This window comes from Castor canadensis, chromosome 4 (genome assembly GCF_047511655.1).
Source record: "Castor canadensis chromosome 4, mCasCan1.hap1v2, whole genome shotgun sequence".
NCBI lineage: Eukaryota > Metazoa > Chordata > Mammalia > Rodentia > Castoridae > Castor > Castor canadensis.
Window position 1 is genome coordinate 590,165 of NC_133389.1, and position 17,749 is coordinate 607,913.

At 48.0% G+C, this 17,749-nt stretch overlaps 1 protein-coding gene across 3 annotated transcripts in view; it reads right to left on the reverse strand.

The window, feature by feature from the left end:
* Positions 1-14,159: 14,159 nt before the first annotated feature.
* Positions 14,160-17,749, reverse strand: part of Nfatc1 (nuclear factor of activated T cells 1) — a 110,342-nt gene continuing 106,752 nt past the window's right edge. For all 3 annotated transcript variants that reach the window (XM_074069601.1, XM_074069604.1, XM_074069602.1), the window contains exon 10: positions 14,160-15,944. In XM_074069601.1, the coding sequence (XP_073925702.1) occupies positions 15,895-15,944 (50 nt within the window). In that variant the 3' untranslated portion in view covers positions 14,160-15,894. The remainder of the gene's footprint in view (positions 15,945-17,749) is intronic.

The window sequence follows — 17,749 nt, forward strand, 5'->3', positions numbered from 1 at the left end:
ATCTGCAGGGGAGACAGGGTGCAGAGTGGTGTGTTATCACCAGGCAGGAGGCCAAGGCCATCCCTCCCCATCTCCTCAGTCCCAGGGAGTCCCTTCTGCTTCAGCCCTGGCCCCTAACCCCTGTTGACCTCTGCCCTGGGCTCAGCCTACAACCCTGTGCACACCTGAATGCAAATGTCAGAGTCTCCTGGTGCCTGAATGAACCTGTCCTCTGTGAAGCCCAGCCAGCTGCAAGAGAGAGGAACCAGTGTCTAGACCCGGCCTTGTCTAGGGAAGGCACTTTGTGGTGCATTTGGCCATGATGGTAGGAATGAGCTACTCAAGTTTCAGTTTGCACGGCCGACTATAAGACAGGTGCTGGCAGCTCTGTTTACATGGCTTCTTGTGGGTCAACCAGGCTGGGGCAAGGCAGGAAATTAAGGAGAGGGTCTCCCAGAGGCTGGAAAGGGCTGAGGAGTACACCCTGTCTCAGTGCCCAGCACCCTAGTGCTGGAAGTCAGGAGCGTCAAGAAGTGACACTCATGTGGCAGGAAAGTGAGGAAGTATAGACATTTCTAGGACACAAAACTCTGAAGACCCTTCATCACCCTTCAGATTTCCCAGCCAAATTGGTGTGATGCAAGGCTCTGCTGGGCTTCCCAGAATAACTGGAATTATGTCTCTGAGGGGAAAACCAGGCCATCAATCACCAGGATGGAAGCAGAGAGCCTGCTGTGGGGCCCGACGAAAGGAATATGGCTAAGGAAACAAGGGGTAGAAATGACCTGGACCTGCAGCCCTAATGTGAATTCCTGTCCAGACAGCTGGACCTGACAGCGCCCAGAAGGACTCAGATTTGCCAGGGAACTACAACCAACACACAGAAAAGCTGAATCAGAGCACAGGACGAGGGACAGTGTGTGACTAAGTAAACTTGCATAGTGTTAGGACAGAGCCTTGTACCATCTGTTCTAGGCACCTCCTGCTCTTGCTGAGTGGCACCAAACTCCTCTTGTGTTAAGTGATGACTGAATTTCAGCACTGGCTGGCATCATGAGATGGAAGTGAGGGAATGGCAACACGTGAACTCAGTGGGGATGGGTGGATAGATGCATGGACGATAAGTGGATGGATAGAGCTGTGTAGATGGATGGATGGAGTGATGAGCGGCTGGTAGGTGAATGAATGGCTGGATGAGGGGTGCATGGATAATTATGAATGAGGGGTGGATGGATGGATAATTAGTACAGGGATAGAACTGTGGGCAGATGAGTAGATGGAGGGATGAGCGGCTGGTAGGTGAATAAGTGGATGGGTGAATGGATGATTGGTGGATAGGTGGATGGACGAAAGTGTATGTGACTGGATGAGCGGGTAATGAATGGGTGGATGGATGGAGGGATGTGTGGCTGGTGGGTGGATGAATGGATGGGTGGTGGATGGATTAGATGGAGGTCAGTTCTATCTCCTCACAGTATTAATACAATGAGAAGGATGTACAGTCTGCAAACTAACCCTGGATCCCTCCCCAGACCTCAGAGTACCATATATAGGTTGTGGGTTGACTTGCCTTGTGGTCCTCACAGGGAGCTCTGAGAATCAAGTGGAGCAGAGCACATTTGAACAACCCTTTGAAAACCGTGGTTGAACTGTTAAAACCCACAGTAAGTACAGTCTAAATCAGTGAAAAGTCTGGATTAGACAGTATTTTAAAAATTTGTTTAGTCCTTTTGAGTATATGCCATTACAGGAATTAATTGCTAATAGCATATTTTCAAGTCGAGGTCCTCCTGGGCCTGCTTCAATGAATAAGAAAAAAAATCTTGTAATTAGCAGCCTTATTTGCATACAGACAATAAGTATTCCTAAAGTCTTTAACCCTGTTCCCAGAAGAGTAGCTCTGGCATTCTTGTTTTAATTGATTAAATTGCTTGGCAAACCCCTTTTGCTAGAGGAAGCCGAAAGGTAAGCTGAATCCAGCCAAACCATCATTACTGTCCAATTATTCCAAATGCCAGTCTCAGCTTCCAGGTACAGTATATGAGAAAACAAAACAGAAACTTTCACGAAATTTAGGAACCTTCATTTCCAGGTTGTAAAACCAAGTAGGCAGACAACTCGCTGAGTGTTTCACTGGATGTTCTCCAAGCCTTGGCTGTGCTGGGTAGAGACCCTGATCCGTCATGGCACCCATTGGTCAGGCACTTCTCTCTGAAGCAGCCAGAACTCAGACAGGCAGGTGGTGGCTGGAGCATGTGGGGTTTCTGTAGGATGAGAGTGCGCCACACAGCTGAGAAGAGGGTGGGTGAGGCAGTGGTGAGTTGTGTGTGTGCTTTCCTGCGCCTGACAATGGACCACCTGAGCCATGGGGGAGGACTCCCACAGCACCCGAACAGACACACTTTTGCCTTTTTAAAAACTGTGAAGATCTCTTGGCTCTTGCCCAGGATTCTTTTGTTTTTCCTCCAGGTAAAAAGCATATTTGGCAGTGAGAGCTGTTTTTCAGCCTCTGTTTGATGCTCTCCCTTCCGATTAAAATTATATGAGGCCCCAAGGCATATCCAGTGATCACGAGCCACTCTCTTGGCTAGACATGCAGTTTTTATTTGAATAGCATTATTGTTATATGACATAAAATGCAGGGAAAGGAAGACTGACTACTGCACTGTCTGAAATTTGGCCTACCGAGGAAGCTCTGAAATATCAAACATCAGAATTTCTGCTTGCAGCCAAGATGAGCTAACAGGGACCAGATTTACTCTTCCACCAAAACAACTAAAAAAAAACGCACACAATATATGAAACATGTGTTAGACATTAGACACCAAGCAATGAAGGAAAGCAGTCCCTGAGGGAGGGCAAGCAAACAAGGTGAGGCCTGAGCTTTTGGCCTGGAGAGGGAGGGTCCTGGGCCCTGTGAGGGCAGAAGACCCCACACCTCTACTCTCTGCAGAGAGAGCTGAGAGGCTCAAGGCAGATTGTCAAAAGGGAGAGAGCTGCCCAAAGGGCACCTTGAAGTCTGCAGAGCTAAGGAAGGCCTGATCAAAGCATCCTTGTGACAGGGTCCTCATCTCTGGGAAGGAACCATGTGGAAGGGCAGGAGGGAACAAACCTTGACCACACACCAGGCCAGGGGTAGTGCCCAGTCCCATCCAGAGTGGCAGCACTCACAGGGCACCAGACAGGGTCCTGACAAGGTCTTTGTTTCAATAGCAAGAAAGATTATCTCAAGACTAAATATTATTGTAGTCCTAGCTAACAAAGCTTAAAAATAAGGAAGACCGAAAAGGATCAGACACTTTCCAGTGACATACTGTGCCCTGGACAAAGCCCAGGCACATTTATGAGAACACAAAGCACAGCCAGCGCCCAATGGAGTGAGATCCACATGGCCAACACCCAGTCAGAAACCAGCAGACATTCAAAAGTGCAGGAGAACACAGCCTACGTGAGAAGAAAAGCCAGGCAACCAAACTGACTGAAAATGAGATAAACATGTCCAGAAAGTCAGAGGAAATATTGAGCACAGGCAGTATAAAAATCCCAAACCAAACTTCTCCACTTGAAAACTACAGTGCCAGCACTGAAAAGTTTAGCAGACAGGATTAATAAAAGATTAGACATAACAGAAGAAAAAAGCAGTGAACTTGAAGACATAGCACTGGATGCTATGTAAAAATTTAAAAATGGGGTGGGGGGTTGTTTAAAAAACCCAGAGCATTAGTGAGCTGTGGGCCACCTTGAGCAGCCTATGGCATATGTGATTAGGGGTCACTGAGCAGGGGCAGAAATATTTGAACATATCACTGCTGAATTTTTCTTCCAAATTTTATGAAAATTATAAATCCACAGAGCCACGAACATCAAATACAAGAGACACGAGGGGAAATTAGACCAAATTACAGAATCAAGTTGTCCCAAACCAGTGAGAAAGATAAAAATTTTAAAAGCAGCCAGAGGAAAAAGACAATCAGTATGGAGGACCAAAGGAAAGAATAGCAGCAGACTGCTCACTGGATACAGCACGAATCTGATGACAGCAGAACAACATCTGTAACGTACCCAAAGAAAAAAAAGTGAATCAAGAGCTCTTTTGCCAGAAAAAAAAAAAAATCTTTTAAACACAAAGCAGATGTCATCCAGTCTATTGACAGGCTAAAGAAGAAAAATCATGCACTCATATCAATTCATAGAAAAAACATATATCAAAGCCAACACATATGATAAAAGCTCTCAGTGAGGTAGGAGTCCTCAACCTGATAAAAGGCATGTACGCAATCCCCAGTGAACCTCATACTTAATGGGGAAAGATAGATACTTTCTCTAGGATGAGGAGTAAGGCAAGGACCTCCATCTTACCACTATTTCTCAACATGGTAATGGAGATTTTTGCCAGTGTGATAAAGCAAGAAAAAAAGAAAAGAAAGACATACAAACTGGAAAGGAAGAAACAAAATGCCCTATTTGCATATGAAATGATTGTCTACATAGAAAACCACAAGGAATGTGCAACAAAACCCCTAGAACTAATAAGTGAATTCGGCCAGATCAGCATTCAAAAACCAACCACATTTCTATATACTAATGATGCACATGTGGAAATCTAAATTGACGATACATACTTTTTACAACTGAGCCAAAGAAAATCAAATGCTAGTATACATATGCTGAAAAATTTAAACGTAGATAAAAGAAGTTTTTTAAAGTCCTAAACAAGTAAAGAGACACCATATTTGTGGATTAGAAGAGTCGACATTGTAAGCAGGTTAATTCTTCCCAAATTGATCTACAGATTTAATACAGTTCCTATCAAGATCCCAGCATGGTTTTGTGGAAACTGATAAGCTTATTTTAGAATTTGTCTGGAAAGACACAGGACCTAGAATAGTTGGGATGTTTTTGATGAAGTGGAAAGAGCCACTTCACCAGGTTCCAAGGCCAATGCTGGTGGAGAGAGAGACCCAGATCAGGGAGGTAGGAGAGGGAACTCAGAAAGAGGGTCCATCACTACATCCCAAAGCACAGAGGGGCCTTTAGTAAATGGCACTGGATCAATTGGGTATGCAAGAAAAAAAGATGAGTCCTGACCTAACTTTATGCCTTTTGCAAAACGTAACTTGAAATGGATTGTGAACTTGAATATAAAACATGAGACTACAAACTTTCAGGATAAAAGACAAGAGAAACTCTTCAGGACGGAGGCTAGGTGAAAGTTCTTTGGCGTGACACCAAAAGCTGCCCACAGAAGGACAAGGTAACACACTGGACTTCAGGGAATTTGTTTCCCTCCAACAGTCCTGATGAGAGGCTGGAGAGTTAGGTCACATTTCTGACAAGGAGTTTGCATCTGGGGTACACAAAGAACTTTTGGAACCTGCAAGTGAACAATCAATGAGAAAATGGAGGAAAGCCATCTCACAGACGCACATGGCACCACTGAGCCGCTAAGGACATGTAAACTTAGATCAAAACAAAATATCACTACACATGTATCAGATGGCTTAGGTACAAAGTAATGATTCATTACTTTCTATGTTGCTGGTGGGAATATAAAAATGGTACAATGGCTCCTGGAAATATTGGGCAGGATTTTTAGGAGCTAAAGGTGCATTTTTACCATACTACTTGGCAGGTGCACCCCTGGGCCTTCGTCCCAGAGAAACAGAAGCTTATGTTCACGAGACTCCTGTACACCAGTGTTCATGGCAGCTGTATTCATCGTAGCCAAAAACAAAAGCAAACAGGACTTGGGGATGTAGTTCAGTGGCAAATCACTTGCATAGTATACATGAGGCCCTAGGTTGGAGCTCCAGCACTACAAAAAAATAAATTAATTTAAAAGCAGTCAAACAGAGGTGAGTAGTTGACCAAGCTTTTCCATCTGCACCACAGACGCAGCTTTGAACGGGAAGGAAGGAGCTGGCGGAGCAGTGGCTCTTCAGAGGGGTCTCAGAGCACTGAGCTGAGTGAGAAAAGCCAGGCTCAGAGGCTGCAGGCTGCTCACCCCACTTATAGCACTCAGTAAATTGTAGACGTGCAGAACAAATTAAAGGCTGCAGGAACCCGAAGAGACTGAGGCGATGGCCCTGCATCTTGATTTTGTGGCAGTTACGGAAATGCACAGGGGAGAAAAGCTTTGTAGAACTGCATGTACACGCACCCATGCCCACATGTGCACACACGCATGCATACACGCGCGTACGTGAGACCGAGTGAGCGCGGCAGACTCTGCTGATCTGATTCCCCATGCTGATCATGGTATAGTAGGACGTCCCCGAGATTAAAAAAAATCGTTTGCAGTTTCCTGTAAAGCTGTAAGTATCCTAAAATAAATTAAAAAGAAAACAGGCATACACAAAGGCTGAAATGACACTCAGCTGCAGTAGCAGACCAGCCCTGGGAATAGTGCCACCTGGGAAAATGGGAAACATTTGCACGTTACTATGTAACTCTTTCTAACATACAATTTACTCTGGAAAGTGAGTAACAGCATTCTGTGGGACTTGCGTAGGAGGGCATTGGATGATAACAGCAGAAAAGCCTGTGCCATGAAGAGGACACACACAGCTGGAGATCTGTACCCTGTCACGTGGACTTGGTAAAGACGCTACCCATAAACCCCAACAGCCACCACCTTAACAGCAGAGTCACAACCACAAGCTAACACGGGAGAAACAGCAGGACCATATAGAAAGCCAAAAGAGGGCAGAAAATGGGACAAGCAAACAGATGGATCAAACAGAAAACAAATAACAAGATGGCAGATTAACTCTACCATATCAATAACTATATTAAATACAATAGTATTTAAGAGGCAGAGGTGATGAGATTATATTTAAGAAGTAAGACAAGATTACGCGTCTACAGAACACCCATATAAAAGGATTAAAAAATTTTAAAGATGAGTAAATGTATAACATGCTAAGGCCAAAAATTAAAAGATTAGTTACTATGGCGCCAGGTAGATTTCAGAGCACAGAGTACTTATTGTCAAGGACAGAGACGCCAACTTCATAATAATAAGGGGTCCAACTAGTTTGGAGCTCATAGCAGCAGTTCTAGGTAACCAAAACAGCCAGCTAACGGAGTTTCAAATCCACGAAGCAAAACTGATGGAAGTACAAGGATAAAAAAACAAACCATAATGATAGTTGGAGTTGAGCGCCTCTCAACAGGCAGATAGGACACCAGCTGAAGGCTCCACGGCAGTGCCGAGCAGCTTGACCTGACTGGGCTTCTACAACAGTCCGCTCAGCCATACAGAACACGCGTGTCTATCAAATGTTTGGAGCACTGCCAAGGTTACAACAGTCTGGACACAAGTCTCCAAGAACATAAAAACTAAAGTCACACAAACTGGATGGAGTTATCTGGAAATCCCCAGAAGTCTGCAAGACAACAGACTTCCAGTGGGTGACAGACGTCAAGTTGAAGTTCGCAGAGACTTTGAATATCATGAAGTGAAACCTAATGTAAAAAGCCTGGGATACAGGGTCCAGCAGGACTTGAGGGAAACCATCTAACGATTTGCTTACAGGAAAAGAAGGTCAACTGATGGCCTTGGCTCCCATCTTAAGAAACAGACAGAAGGGAACAATAAGGAAGGGAGACATTGGGAAGCAGCATATACCAAGAAAATCAGAAACTGCTTCTGTGAAAAAGCCACGAATCTGATACACCCTGGTCCGACTGGCCAGAGAAACGGAGAAAGACAAATGCATGAAATCCATCCAAATGCATGAAGGATGGGCCTCACTCAGTATTCTCTGCATATTGAAAGTAACAAAGAGTATTAAGAACAATATACGATAAATTATGAACAATTTATGACACTAAAGTCTGCAACTTAGACAAAATGAACAGATGCCTTTGAAGTTAGAAACTACCAAAAACAACAACAACAACTTAAATGACAGCTGTATCTATTAAGGAAACTGAATTTATAGTTAGATTTTCTCACAAAGGAAACTTCAGGCTCAGACAACTTCACTGGTGAATTCTACACCAGCTCAACACCAGCTTCCTGAGGCTGAAGGGGAGTGGCATTTTCCAGCCCTGCTGGAGGCTAGCCTCACTCTGATGCTAAAACCAGATCCTGGCGTGAAAAGAGAAAAAGGCAGCTGCCTGGTGTCCTCATTCCTTGCACTGTGATGTGCAGCCCAACCCCACACTGTGATTGTGTAAAGGACACATGGATCCCCATCTTCCTCCTATGCCTGTGGCCATCTTAGCTATTGCCCTGGGTTTATTGTCAGTTTAGATCTTCAAGGGAGAAGAGGATGAGAGGCCAGGGAAGACGTGAGGAAGAGCAGGAGGCCATGAGGGAAGGAGAAGAAGAAGGATCTAGCATGGTTAAGACCTACTTAGACATGGCTGGGGGGTACAGCTCAACAAGAAGTGCTCCTTTGTTTGCTGTCCTGGACCTCTCATTCACAGGAGCAGCAGAAAGCCCCCATGTAAAGTGAGGCAACTGGCAGTAATGTCCCGTTAATTATTTCAGTTCAACTCTTTTTGACTTGGCAATTAAGAAAAAGCCAGTTCTTATCTCCTGGGACAGAGAACTGCCAGAGTGCAGGGAAAAGGGCCTGTTTGTAGGCTTCATGGAGCCAGTTGTGTTTGAAAAGGAGGCAGCAATTTTAGGATGGCTGTGAAACTCTGCTGGGGGTCAGTGTTGGAACCTGCAGATGTCAGAACATGATGGCTTACTTCGCTCTGTGGCTGGATGTCAACCTCTGGGTCGCCTTGACCTTGGTCAAGTTTCTTGCTCATTTTCTCTTCTTTGTTGCTGAAGTGTAAGCACTACTCAGAGATTCGCAGAAATGCAGAGGACCGGTGAGATTGTGTCCTTCCTCCATGACGAGGACGCCAAAGTCCTGTCATGAGGTCAGAGGGAATGATGCCAAGTAACGTTGGCTATGTAGGAAAGACATGGGGCATGAGAGCAAGAACAAGGCAAGGGTCGTCAGTCCCAGATGCAGGACAGCACGCAGGAGCTGGGTAGCTGGTGGTACCCTGGGGTGGCAGGGTACAGAGGAACTGGGCATTGGTATTGGGAAAGAGCTGGGGCTGGCGTTGGGGCTCCAACTGACACTCAGACAGCTCCTTGAAGGGCACATGTGCCCACAGCAGGGTCCTGGGAGCAGGAGGCGATCTCTGTCCTGCACACAGGAAGGCTGTACAGGGCTGAGGACAGTGTTGGGTGCCCAGGAAGTGCTTTGGGCCAGCACTGCGGGAGGCTCTTCACATCCGTCACCCAGTTCTACCCCACACCCCACTTCCTCTGCAGGGACCCTTCCTCTGTGGTGACCCCAACCTGAGACAGACCCCGAATCAGCAGTTCATAAGACATCCTGGCTAGTATGACCCATTATTCTTCTGTTATTATTTCTATGCTAATGAATTTTCTCTCATCAGGGCTCCCTGTTCCCCAAGAGCCTGTTGTCAGCAAAAGCCCATGTGGTCAGCTCCATCCTGCTCTGCCCCAGAGGACAAGCCCAGGCCCTGTCACAGCCCTCAGGGCCTCACGGGTCCCTCTTTGTGTCACCTTCTGCCTATAACACACACCATGAAAGTTAGTGAGAACACAACAGCAACAATGCTCATTCTACAAGGGTGGAATTTGTCAGGGATGGCTGGCCTCTGCTGTCCTGGGTGTCCACTGAGGAGCCCCAAAGCTGGATGGGAAGCCCTGGGGCTTGCTCACTTGCCAGCACCCTCTGGTTCCCTTGTTCTCTTACTCGCTCATGTGGCTAGTGCTGACTGGGCTGGACCCACCACTCCCTGGCACACCCCCATGTGGCCTCATCATGGTGGGCTTCCTCAGCATGGTGGTCTGTTCCCAGGGTGAGCATGATCATGGCAGAAGCTGTCCTGCCCTTCCCGACTGAGCCCCGGGCATCATTTCTCGGCACAGCTTCACGAGGTCGTACCAAGTCCCCAGATCAATGGAGGGGAAAGACCAGACTTTGGGGAAAGCCATTTGCAGGCCTCCTGATCCCTTGGCTCTCCCCTCTCACACCCCTAGAGGCCGTGTAAATATTTGTGAACTGTCCCTGACTCACAACTGAATAAAGGAATCCTCCTTGCCCAGGTTCTCCAAAGGAGAAGACAGCAGCATGGAGGAGTTTCTCCAAAGGTCACAGGTAGACTCTGCTGACAGCTTTGGGAGTGGCACCCCTGTATGCTGGGGAGAGGGAGAATCAAGCCTGGGCATCCCAAAGATGGGCTGGGATACAGCCATTCATACCGGGGTCATGCCAGGGACAATACCTGGGAGCTGGAGCCACCATTGGCCTTGGTCTTAGCCACCGTCCCTTGGGACACTTCCTCACCAGAGGTTTAGAGCTGTGGTCTGCTGTGGAGGCCAGCCCTACGAAGTGGGGATGCCCTGGCAGGTGGGTGAATGCATACAGGACCTCGATTCTCCTGCTCAAGACTTTAGTTTTAATCATACAAAGCCCATGATGCAGAGTCACTCAGGAGTGACTCTGAAGGTGCAAGGTGGCTCTGCTCTGCCTTGGAAGGCCTGTCACCCATGTATGATGTACAGTATGAGAGTGGTGGGCAATTCTGGAAAACACATGGTGGACACACAATCCAGAGACCCCTCAGAGCAACCTCCAGTTCTCAGGGGTCACAGCTGGCTAATGCACAGTGTGGGAAGTGCCTTTCAGTGGAGGGTCAATCTATGGCCTTGGCCAGCTCTCCTCCCAGAGGGGCAATGGGGAAGGAGGGGGTGGAAGCAGGCCAGCCTTGGAGCCTTGCTGTTCCAGCCCCCGGCTAGGCCAGCACAGGTGGTAGTTGGTGGGACAGACAGCCTGACAGTGAGCCTGACAACCTTGGCTTAAATCACGCAAGCACTTTCCCTTAGATGGGACTCAGGCCATCCCCAAATAGTTCTCATCGGTAGTTTCCTTCCTCCCTTTTGGAAAAAGAGGGATGGCTCCTGGAGCAGAAAGTGCAGATAATGAAGTCCACTAGTAACAGAACAGCCCAGGGCTCCCTCCATTCACTTTGGCACTTTGAGCAGAAACTCACTACTCAGTCATGTCGTGGGGAAGGGACAGGTCCCATGTTTGAAAGACGGTTGGTTCCAGGAACAGGACCAAGGGCACATGTGACTGCTTTCTGATCACACAACCTAGAAACTGGGAGTGCTCTAAGCTTTATTTGCAGAAAGTCAGGTATGGGGTCCCATAACAGAGTGGTGGCCGCATGGGATCTGCAGTGGCTCTGCCTCTCAGGGTCAACTTCGCCCTGGGTGTGAAGGTCTTCTCTGGGCCATGTTCATTTGTGTGTGAATTAAGAGGAGTGTCACCAGGAGCTCAGCTGGCACCATAAGAATGACTCACACTCATCCAAATTTGTGATCCCAGCTTCCCGGCAGAAACCCAAGGCTCTGTTGGGAGCCGTCGCAGGCGGGCGTGGGTCTGCTTTCTGCTTCCGTCGAAGCAAATGATTAGTCATCTTGGACCTAACTTAATTTTTTTGGCATAAAGAATGATAAATATGATGTGTTTCACATATGTAATTCCAAATTAGGTTAGTGAGCTGGGGTCTGTCTCAGGCATGGATAATTTAAGACCTGCATTCAGTTGTCATTATGACCAGGGCTTCACTCCTCAGCGTTTACCCCAGAGCTGAAAGCAGGAGGTGACCAAACACTGTGCCTGCAGTATCTCAGGCACAGCAATTTCACAGCAGTATCTCCCAGCAGCCAGGTTCGTCAGCAGGTGAGAGCCACTCAGGCGAGGTGCAGCCACAATGCAGCGTGGTTTGGCCCTAGGTGGGAAGGAAGCATGAAACAGGGACCCAGGCTGCCATGGGAATGGATCCTGGGGGTGGGTCACCATTCAGGACCATGTGTGTCCCATTCAGGACCAAGTGAGTTCACTTCAGGGAAGTGTCTGGAGCAGGCCAGTTCTCAGAAACAGAGATGATTCGTGGCTGTCAGGGGCTGGGAGAGCAGGGGATGGGTGTGAGCTTCTCTTTTGGTGTGACTAAAATATTTTTGGAACTAGACAGAGGTGGGGGCCACACAGCCCCATGAATGTGCAAAATGTCCCTGCATTCCATGCTCTAAAAGTGGTTCAACCCATAGAGAAAAGGTTAGTTCAAGAAGAATTAACCTAGAAGGTAACACACACGCACAGGAAATCAATGTGAGTCAACTCCCTGTATAGCTATCCTTATCTCAACCAGCAAAACCCCTTGTTCCTTCCTATTATTGCTTATACTCTCTCTACAACAAAATTAGAGATAAGGGCAAAATAGTTTCTGCTGGGTAGCGAGGGGTAAGGGGGGGTATGGGAGGGAGTGGGGTGGGGGGTAAGGGAGGGGGCGGAGGGAAGAGGGAGAAATGACCCAAACATTGTATGCACATATGAATAAAATAAAAATTAAAAAAAAATAAAGTGGTTCATCCCAGCTGATGTGAATTTCATCTCAATTTCAACAATAAGAAAAATGGACCAAGGACTTCTATGAACAAGGTCCTTTATCTTGGCTTCCTCCCTGCAGGATCTGACAGACACACAAATTCCAACTCAGTTTCCTGACTTCATATGGATCACATTTTCAAAACTCTGTTATGTTGAGAAGACACCCCACTGGCATCCACGAGGGTGTGCCCCCAAGGTGGGCAGTGTGCATTCGGTGAGGCCAGAGGGGCAGGTGGGCCTTGCCAACCAGTGGGGACCCTGGCTGCCTACGTCCTAAGACCCATGGGTAGTAGCTGGATCCCACACATCTAGACTTCTGCTTACTTGGTTATGAGAATTGTGGGAGCTATCAGATTTGCTTTTTATCCTGCAGTCTTAGATCAGGAGAGAAGATGTAGGCTTGTCCTGGCTCTGCTTCCCACTTTCCTCACAGTAAACAAGCCTAGGAAAACCTTTCTGTCCCCAAGGCTTCTGAGGATGACACTACAAGAGACCTGTGAGCACCAGGAAAGTGCCGGCACTCCAGAGGGTCAGCCAGTGCTGAACACACAGAGGTCCCTTGGCATCCTGGGAAGTGAAGCCTAGGTTCTGGGGAACGTGGGGGCCACACATCCACTCTGGTGGCTTCCTCCTGGTCTGTGCAACCTCCTTGCTAGAAACGAAGCGAGGGCTTATTTCACATTTTCCTCACTACTCAAAATCAATCTAAAAGGCACAAAACTATTGAATAGGGTTATTTGCAGAAACCTGGCCCCCCAGGCAGAATCCATCCATCATTTTGTAAATCTGTATTTGGGGACATGAAATTCTATTACTGGGGTTGGACAAAATGGGGCCTACAAAACTCCCAGTGAACGGCATAGCTCTCAGGCCTCTCCTGTGTGGCACAAAGCTATCCTCCTCCCCAGCCTCCTGGCCCGGCACCCCAAGAGCGAGACACAGGGAGCTTGAGCGAGATTCTGAATGTGAAATCCACCCACACCCTCCGCTGTCCTTCCTGAATTACTCCTCTTGGCCAGGGCCTGCGACCTTTTGAGCTCACTTTAAAGAAAGGTCATGGGGCAGATGCCTATGCCTTGCTTTAGGTGAAGGTGGTTTCTCTTATACTCGGAGTCAATCTGCAAACTCTTAGGAAACAGGAAATTTTTGTTTTAGAAAGTACTAGCAGCAGAGACACATAAATGGTAGTTCCCATGGATGTCCAGGTTTTGCTTCAGTCTGCGGATGGCGTGATACTCTTTCCCACCCAAGTTTGAAGGAGAGGTGTGGGTGGGAGAGAGAGATGGCAGGGGACCCGGGTGCAGCACAGACAAGCTCTCTCAAAGCAACCGTGCAATCGCACAGGAGTGCGTGGGTGGCCAAGCCTCACCCAGGACATCTCTGTGAGCAAAAATATTTGGCATGAGAAAAAGTTTCTTCCCCACTGCACTGGATGAGTGTTTTTGAAGTGCTTTGTTTAGAGTGCTTGAGAACTTCCCCCAAATAATTCACTTATTTCTGACAGGTTTTTCTTTAAATGCATCAGAAAGAGCAACTCTAGAGCAGGACTTGTTCTGAGTTTAGAAGATCATGTGGGCAGCTGGCTTCACCTTCATAAGGCATTTTCACAACACCTCCCCCACCACACACATACACACATGCACACATGTGGGGAGAACAAAGTAGAAATGTCCCATAAAGTAAGGAGTCATTCTCAGACTAGCTTATCTAGAAAAAAAAAAAAAAGAAAGAAAGAAAAAGGAAAAAAAATAATACTGCTTTATTGGATCCATTTTCTAATTACAAAGATAGCTGACACCAATATCAAACGCCTCCCTTCCTAGGATGGTCTACTAAGAATGGTTCACGCAACTCCAGGACACTAAATACAGGGTACATTCTGGGCTGAGGCAGAAGGAAGCCCGAGGGCAGGCCAGGGCCTAATTGTACAGCACGGCAGGTCTTGGCAGTTGTGTGCCGACGTTCAAATATGGCTTTGGACTTTCATTTATTCCTGTGAGTTAGAAAGGTGAGATACAGTCTCATAGAGGGATATTCTGAAGATTCTTCTTTCCTCTGACTTACTAACATCTGTGGCTAACTTGCAACCTCCACCCACGGGTGCAGTTCAGGCATGTTCCATAAGGGGGCGTTAACTCCTAAGGCACAGTCATTAAACATGTTTTAATTAAACCATGCTTTTTGGTTACATGAAACCAAATAACTAATAGGTCATTGCTAGCAGTTGTAATAAGCAGCTAATTGTACAAATGCAGCAGGAAAGCCGACACCAGCCTATCCGCGACCAGTAACTAATCTGAAAACACTCCCTGCATATGAAAACTTTTTTTTTTTTTTTTTTGGTAATTGTTTTCTTAGATGAAGCAGAGAGCTATAAGGCTTCTGTGAAATAATAACCTTATAATTGAACAAATATATTACACTCCTTTTGTAACGGTTATTTACAATTACTTTCTGATTTTGCCATGTGGTAACCTACGGGCATTTAAGCGCGGCTCTCTGGCGTTTTAAAGCGCTGAAGCGACACGAGACAAGAAAACGCCGCCTGCCTGTACAGGGGCCACAGACCCTGACGGAAGGCGCTGGAGAGCCACGGCTGCATGCGTAGGTGCGTTCTCCAAGATGGACACTGGTTATTGCTAACATGGAAGCCCCTGCTGTCTCCTTCTTCACCACTTATTACTGACACATAAATATATACCTATCTATGTACGCACATGCAAACCCAAGATCGCCCTGTGACAGACAGGGTTCCTTTTTGTTCAGTACCCTATCTTGTGCTATTCAACTCCTTGTGCTGTGTTCAAAGCCAGATTAAAAACGAAAATCCCAGCATGCTGCTATGAACAGTCCTACGGTTTTAGTCACACAAAGGAAGGAGTCTTGTGATGAGCGACAAATCGGGCACTGGAAGACCGCCGTAACTCACTGCATGAAGCAGCAAGTGTAGGATAGCCAGCAGAGTTGGAAATAATCAGGAAGTCCTATTGGGTTTCTCTCACAACCCCTAGCTTGCCAGAACTCTATTAATTTACGCAAAGGCTAAAGCTTCCTAATGAAGTGTTTTTATAGCTTTTGCTCCACAAATACTCTCCTGCTTACTTCCACAATGCCCTGATCCCGTGGTCTGGTAAATAAGGCACTTCCAGCACGAATATCCAGGGGTGGCAGAGGGTTGAACTGCCACATGGGCCCTTCCAATGAGGGCCAGTGTCTGCCCATGGCCTCGCCACCAGCCCTTCTGTTTTCTTGAGATGGCTTTTCCTTCAGGAGATGTGGCGGCTTCCCTTTTCCTCCTCCCTCCCTCCTCTTTGTACTCATGGCATAAGTCTTCAGCTCCCAGCAGTCAGTAAGTTGGAAGTTCTGAGTGGTACCAGATGTGGATTCAGTTTATTTCGTCAAATTCTTGCTTGCTGAAGCCAGCTGTCTGCGCTGAGCCGACTCCACACGGCTTCCGCCAGCTCCGACGTGCCGACTACGAGTGGGGGTTTGCGCTGGACAGGTCATTGCATATGATTTCATTTACTGCAAAAAAAGGAGAGAGAGAATTAGAGGGGCTGCCCTCGACTGCAGACCCGTACACAGAGCGCGAGGAAATGCCATCAGCAGCGCTTCGAATTCATTCATGCAGCCTATACCAAGGCACCTCTCTCCTGCCCCTAGCATAGCTGTGAGGACCCCGCTCCTCCTGGCTCCAGCCCAGCATGTGGTGAGAGTGGGCTCCAGGGTGCCTTGCTGCCCCACCTGTGATGACGGGGCCCACAGATGCTGAGGCATACCTTCCCCAGGGCAGGAGTCAACACAGGGTTGCTTCCAAATTTGGGAAACCTCCCATGGGCACACCTCAGCCTCTCCAGGTGCGAGGTCAGTGGCCAAAGAATCCACCATGGTCCCCAGGCCTGTCTTCATTTGGGGTCCTTCATTTTTGTTTCTCTGTAGAAGGTCAGGTCACAGTGTCCCCCACAGGCCAGTGATGGTCACCATCAGTGTGTGATTTTTGGCAGATGGACAGGAAATGAGAGAACCTGGCAAAGGCCATCGCCAGTGAGCCACACAACAGCCCCTCTCCTCCCCGCCTCCCTCTACCCGGACACTGATGGGCACTGAGATTGGAAATGTCACAGGGCGGCTGTCACCACATCCCATTTTCCTAACAGTTTGGAGGTGGGGAGCCCGCGCTGACATCACGGAACTGCCCGGGCTTCCCTTTGCCATGGTCTGGAGTGTCTGTGCCCAGATAAGCTAGCTGTGCTCACAGAGCCCAGCCTGTCTGAGGACGGCTTCCTGGAGCCACCAGTGGGCGTGTATTTCATCACCCACTGCCTTCCCTCACTCCCTTTCAACACCCCCCCGGGAATATTTTTAAGAATAACAATAATAAAATGCAGTTGGAGAATCAGGAATTGTGTCATGGGGACTGATAACAGGAGGAAGCCTGGTCACACACAGAACTCGGACTCACCCGATGGGGCTGCCTGGCAAGAGACCAGCGAGGGCGAGGGCCCCACTCCCACCACCCGGTCCCTGCCATTCCTGATGCCCCTGCCCAGGACAGCTTGCTAAACAGTCCTGGGGTTGTGCCCTCCGGATCCAAGGCCTCTAACAAAGCCAGAAGCCACAGAAGTGTTCGGGCCAGCTGTCCTTGGGAGGTGACCACTTGCTGCCCCTCTGTGCAGATTCCAGTTCTCCCTGACCGTGGGATGCCAGCATACAAGGCCCTCTGAAGAGGGCTCTGGCCTTCAGTCTGGAAAACACCAGAAGAAAGGCAGGCTCCCTCTGGCCCTGTGACTTCACAGTCACTAATGAGGAAGAACAAGGCCCAGGTGCTCACAGACTGTTCGGGGACTCGTGTTCAGGACTCAACTTGTCCCCGGAGTGCACACGGGCAGCTCCTTAGCTACCGGCACTTTCCATGACACTGGAGTGTAGGCGTGAGGCCCTCTATAGCCTGAGAAGCACCCAGCATCAGGGACCCAAGGAGGACAGGACGGCTGTGTTCTGTGCACGGCGTGTCACCCGTCCCTGCCGGAAACCACAGGGCCTTTTCCCATAGTTCTCCTGCTGACCATGCTGTGCTCATCCAGTGCCTGATTCTGTGCTCAGCTCCCCCAGCACCAGGCTCTGGAATGAGAGACTCTACAGTCTTCTCTCCCCTCAATCATTTAGCCTTTTGTCAAGACTGCCTCACTGTTGCCACATCAAAGAACCTTTGACAAAGGAAAATGGCCAATCTTCACCTTCTTTAGGGGATTCTTTTTTTTAAAGGAGGAAACAGGCTTGCCTGTAATTAGGACTCCTTGGTGCCTAAATGAGGAGGGCTCAGCATACCT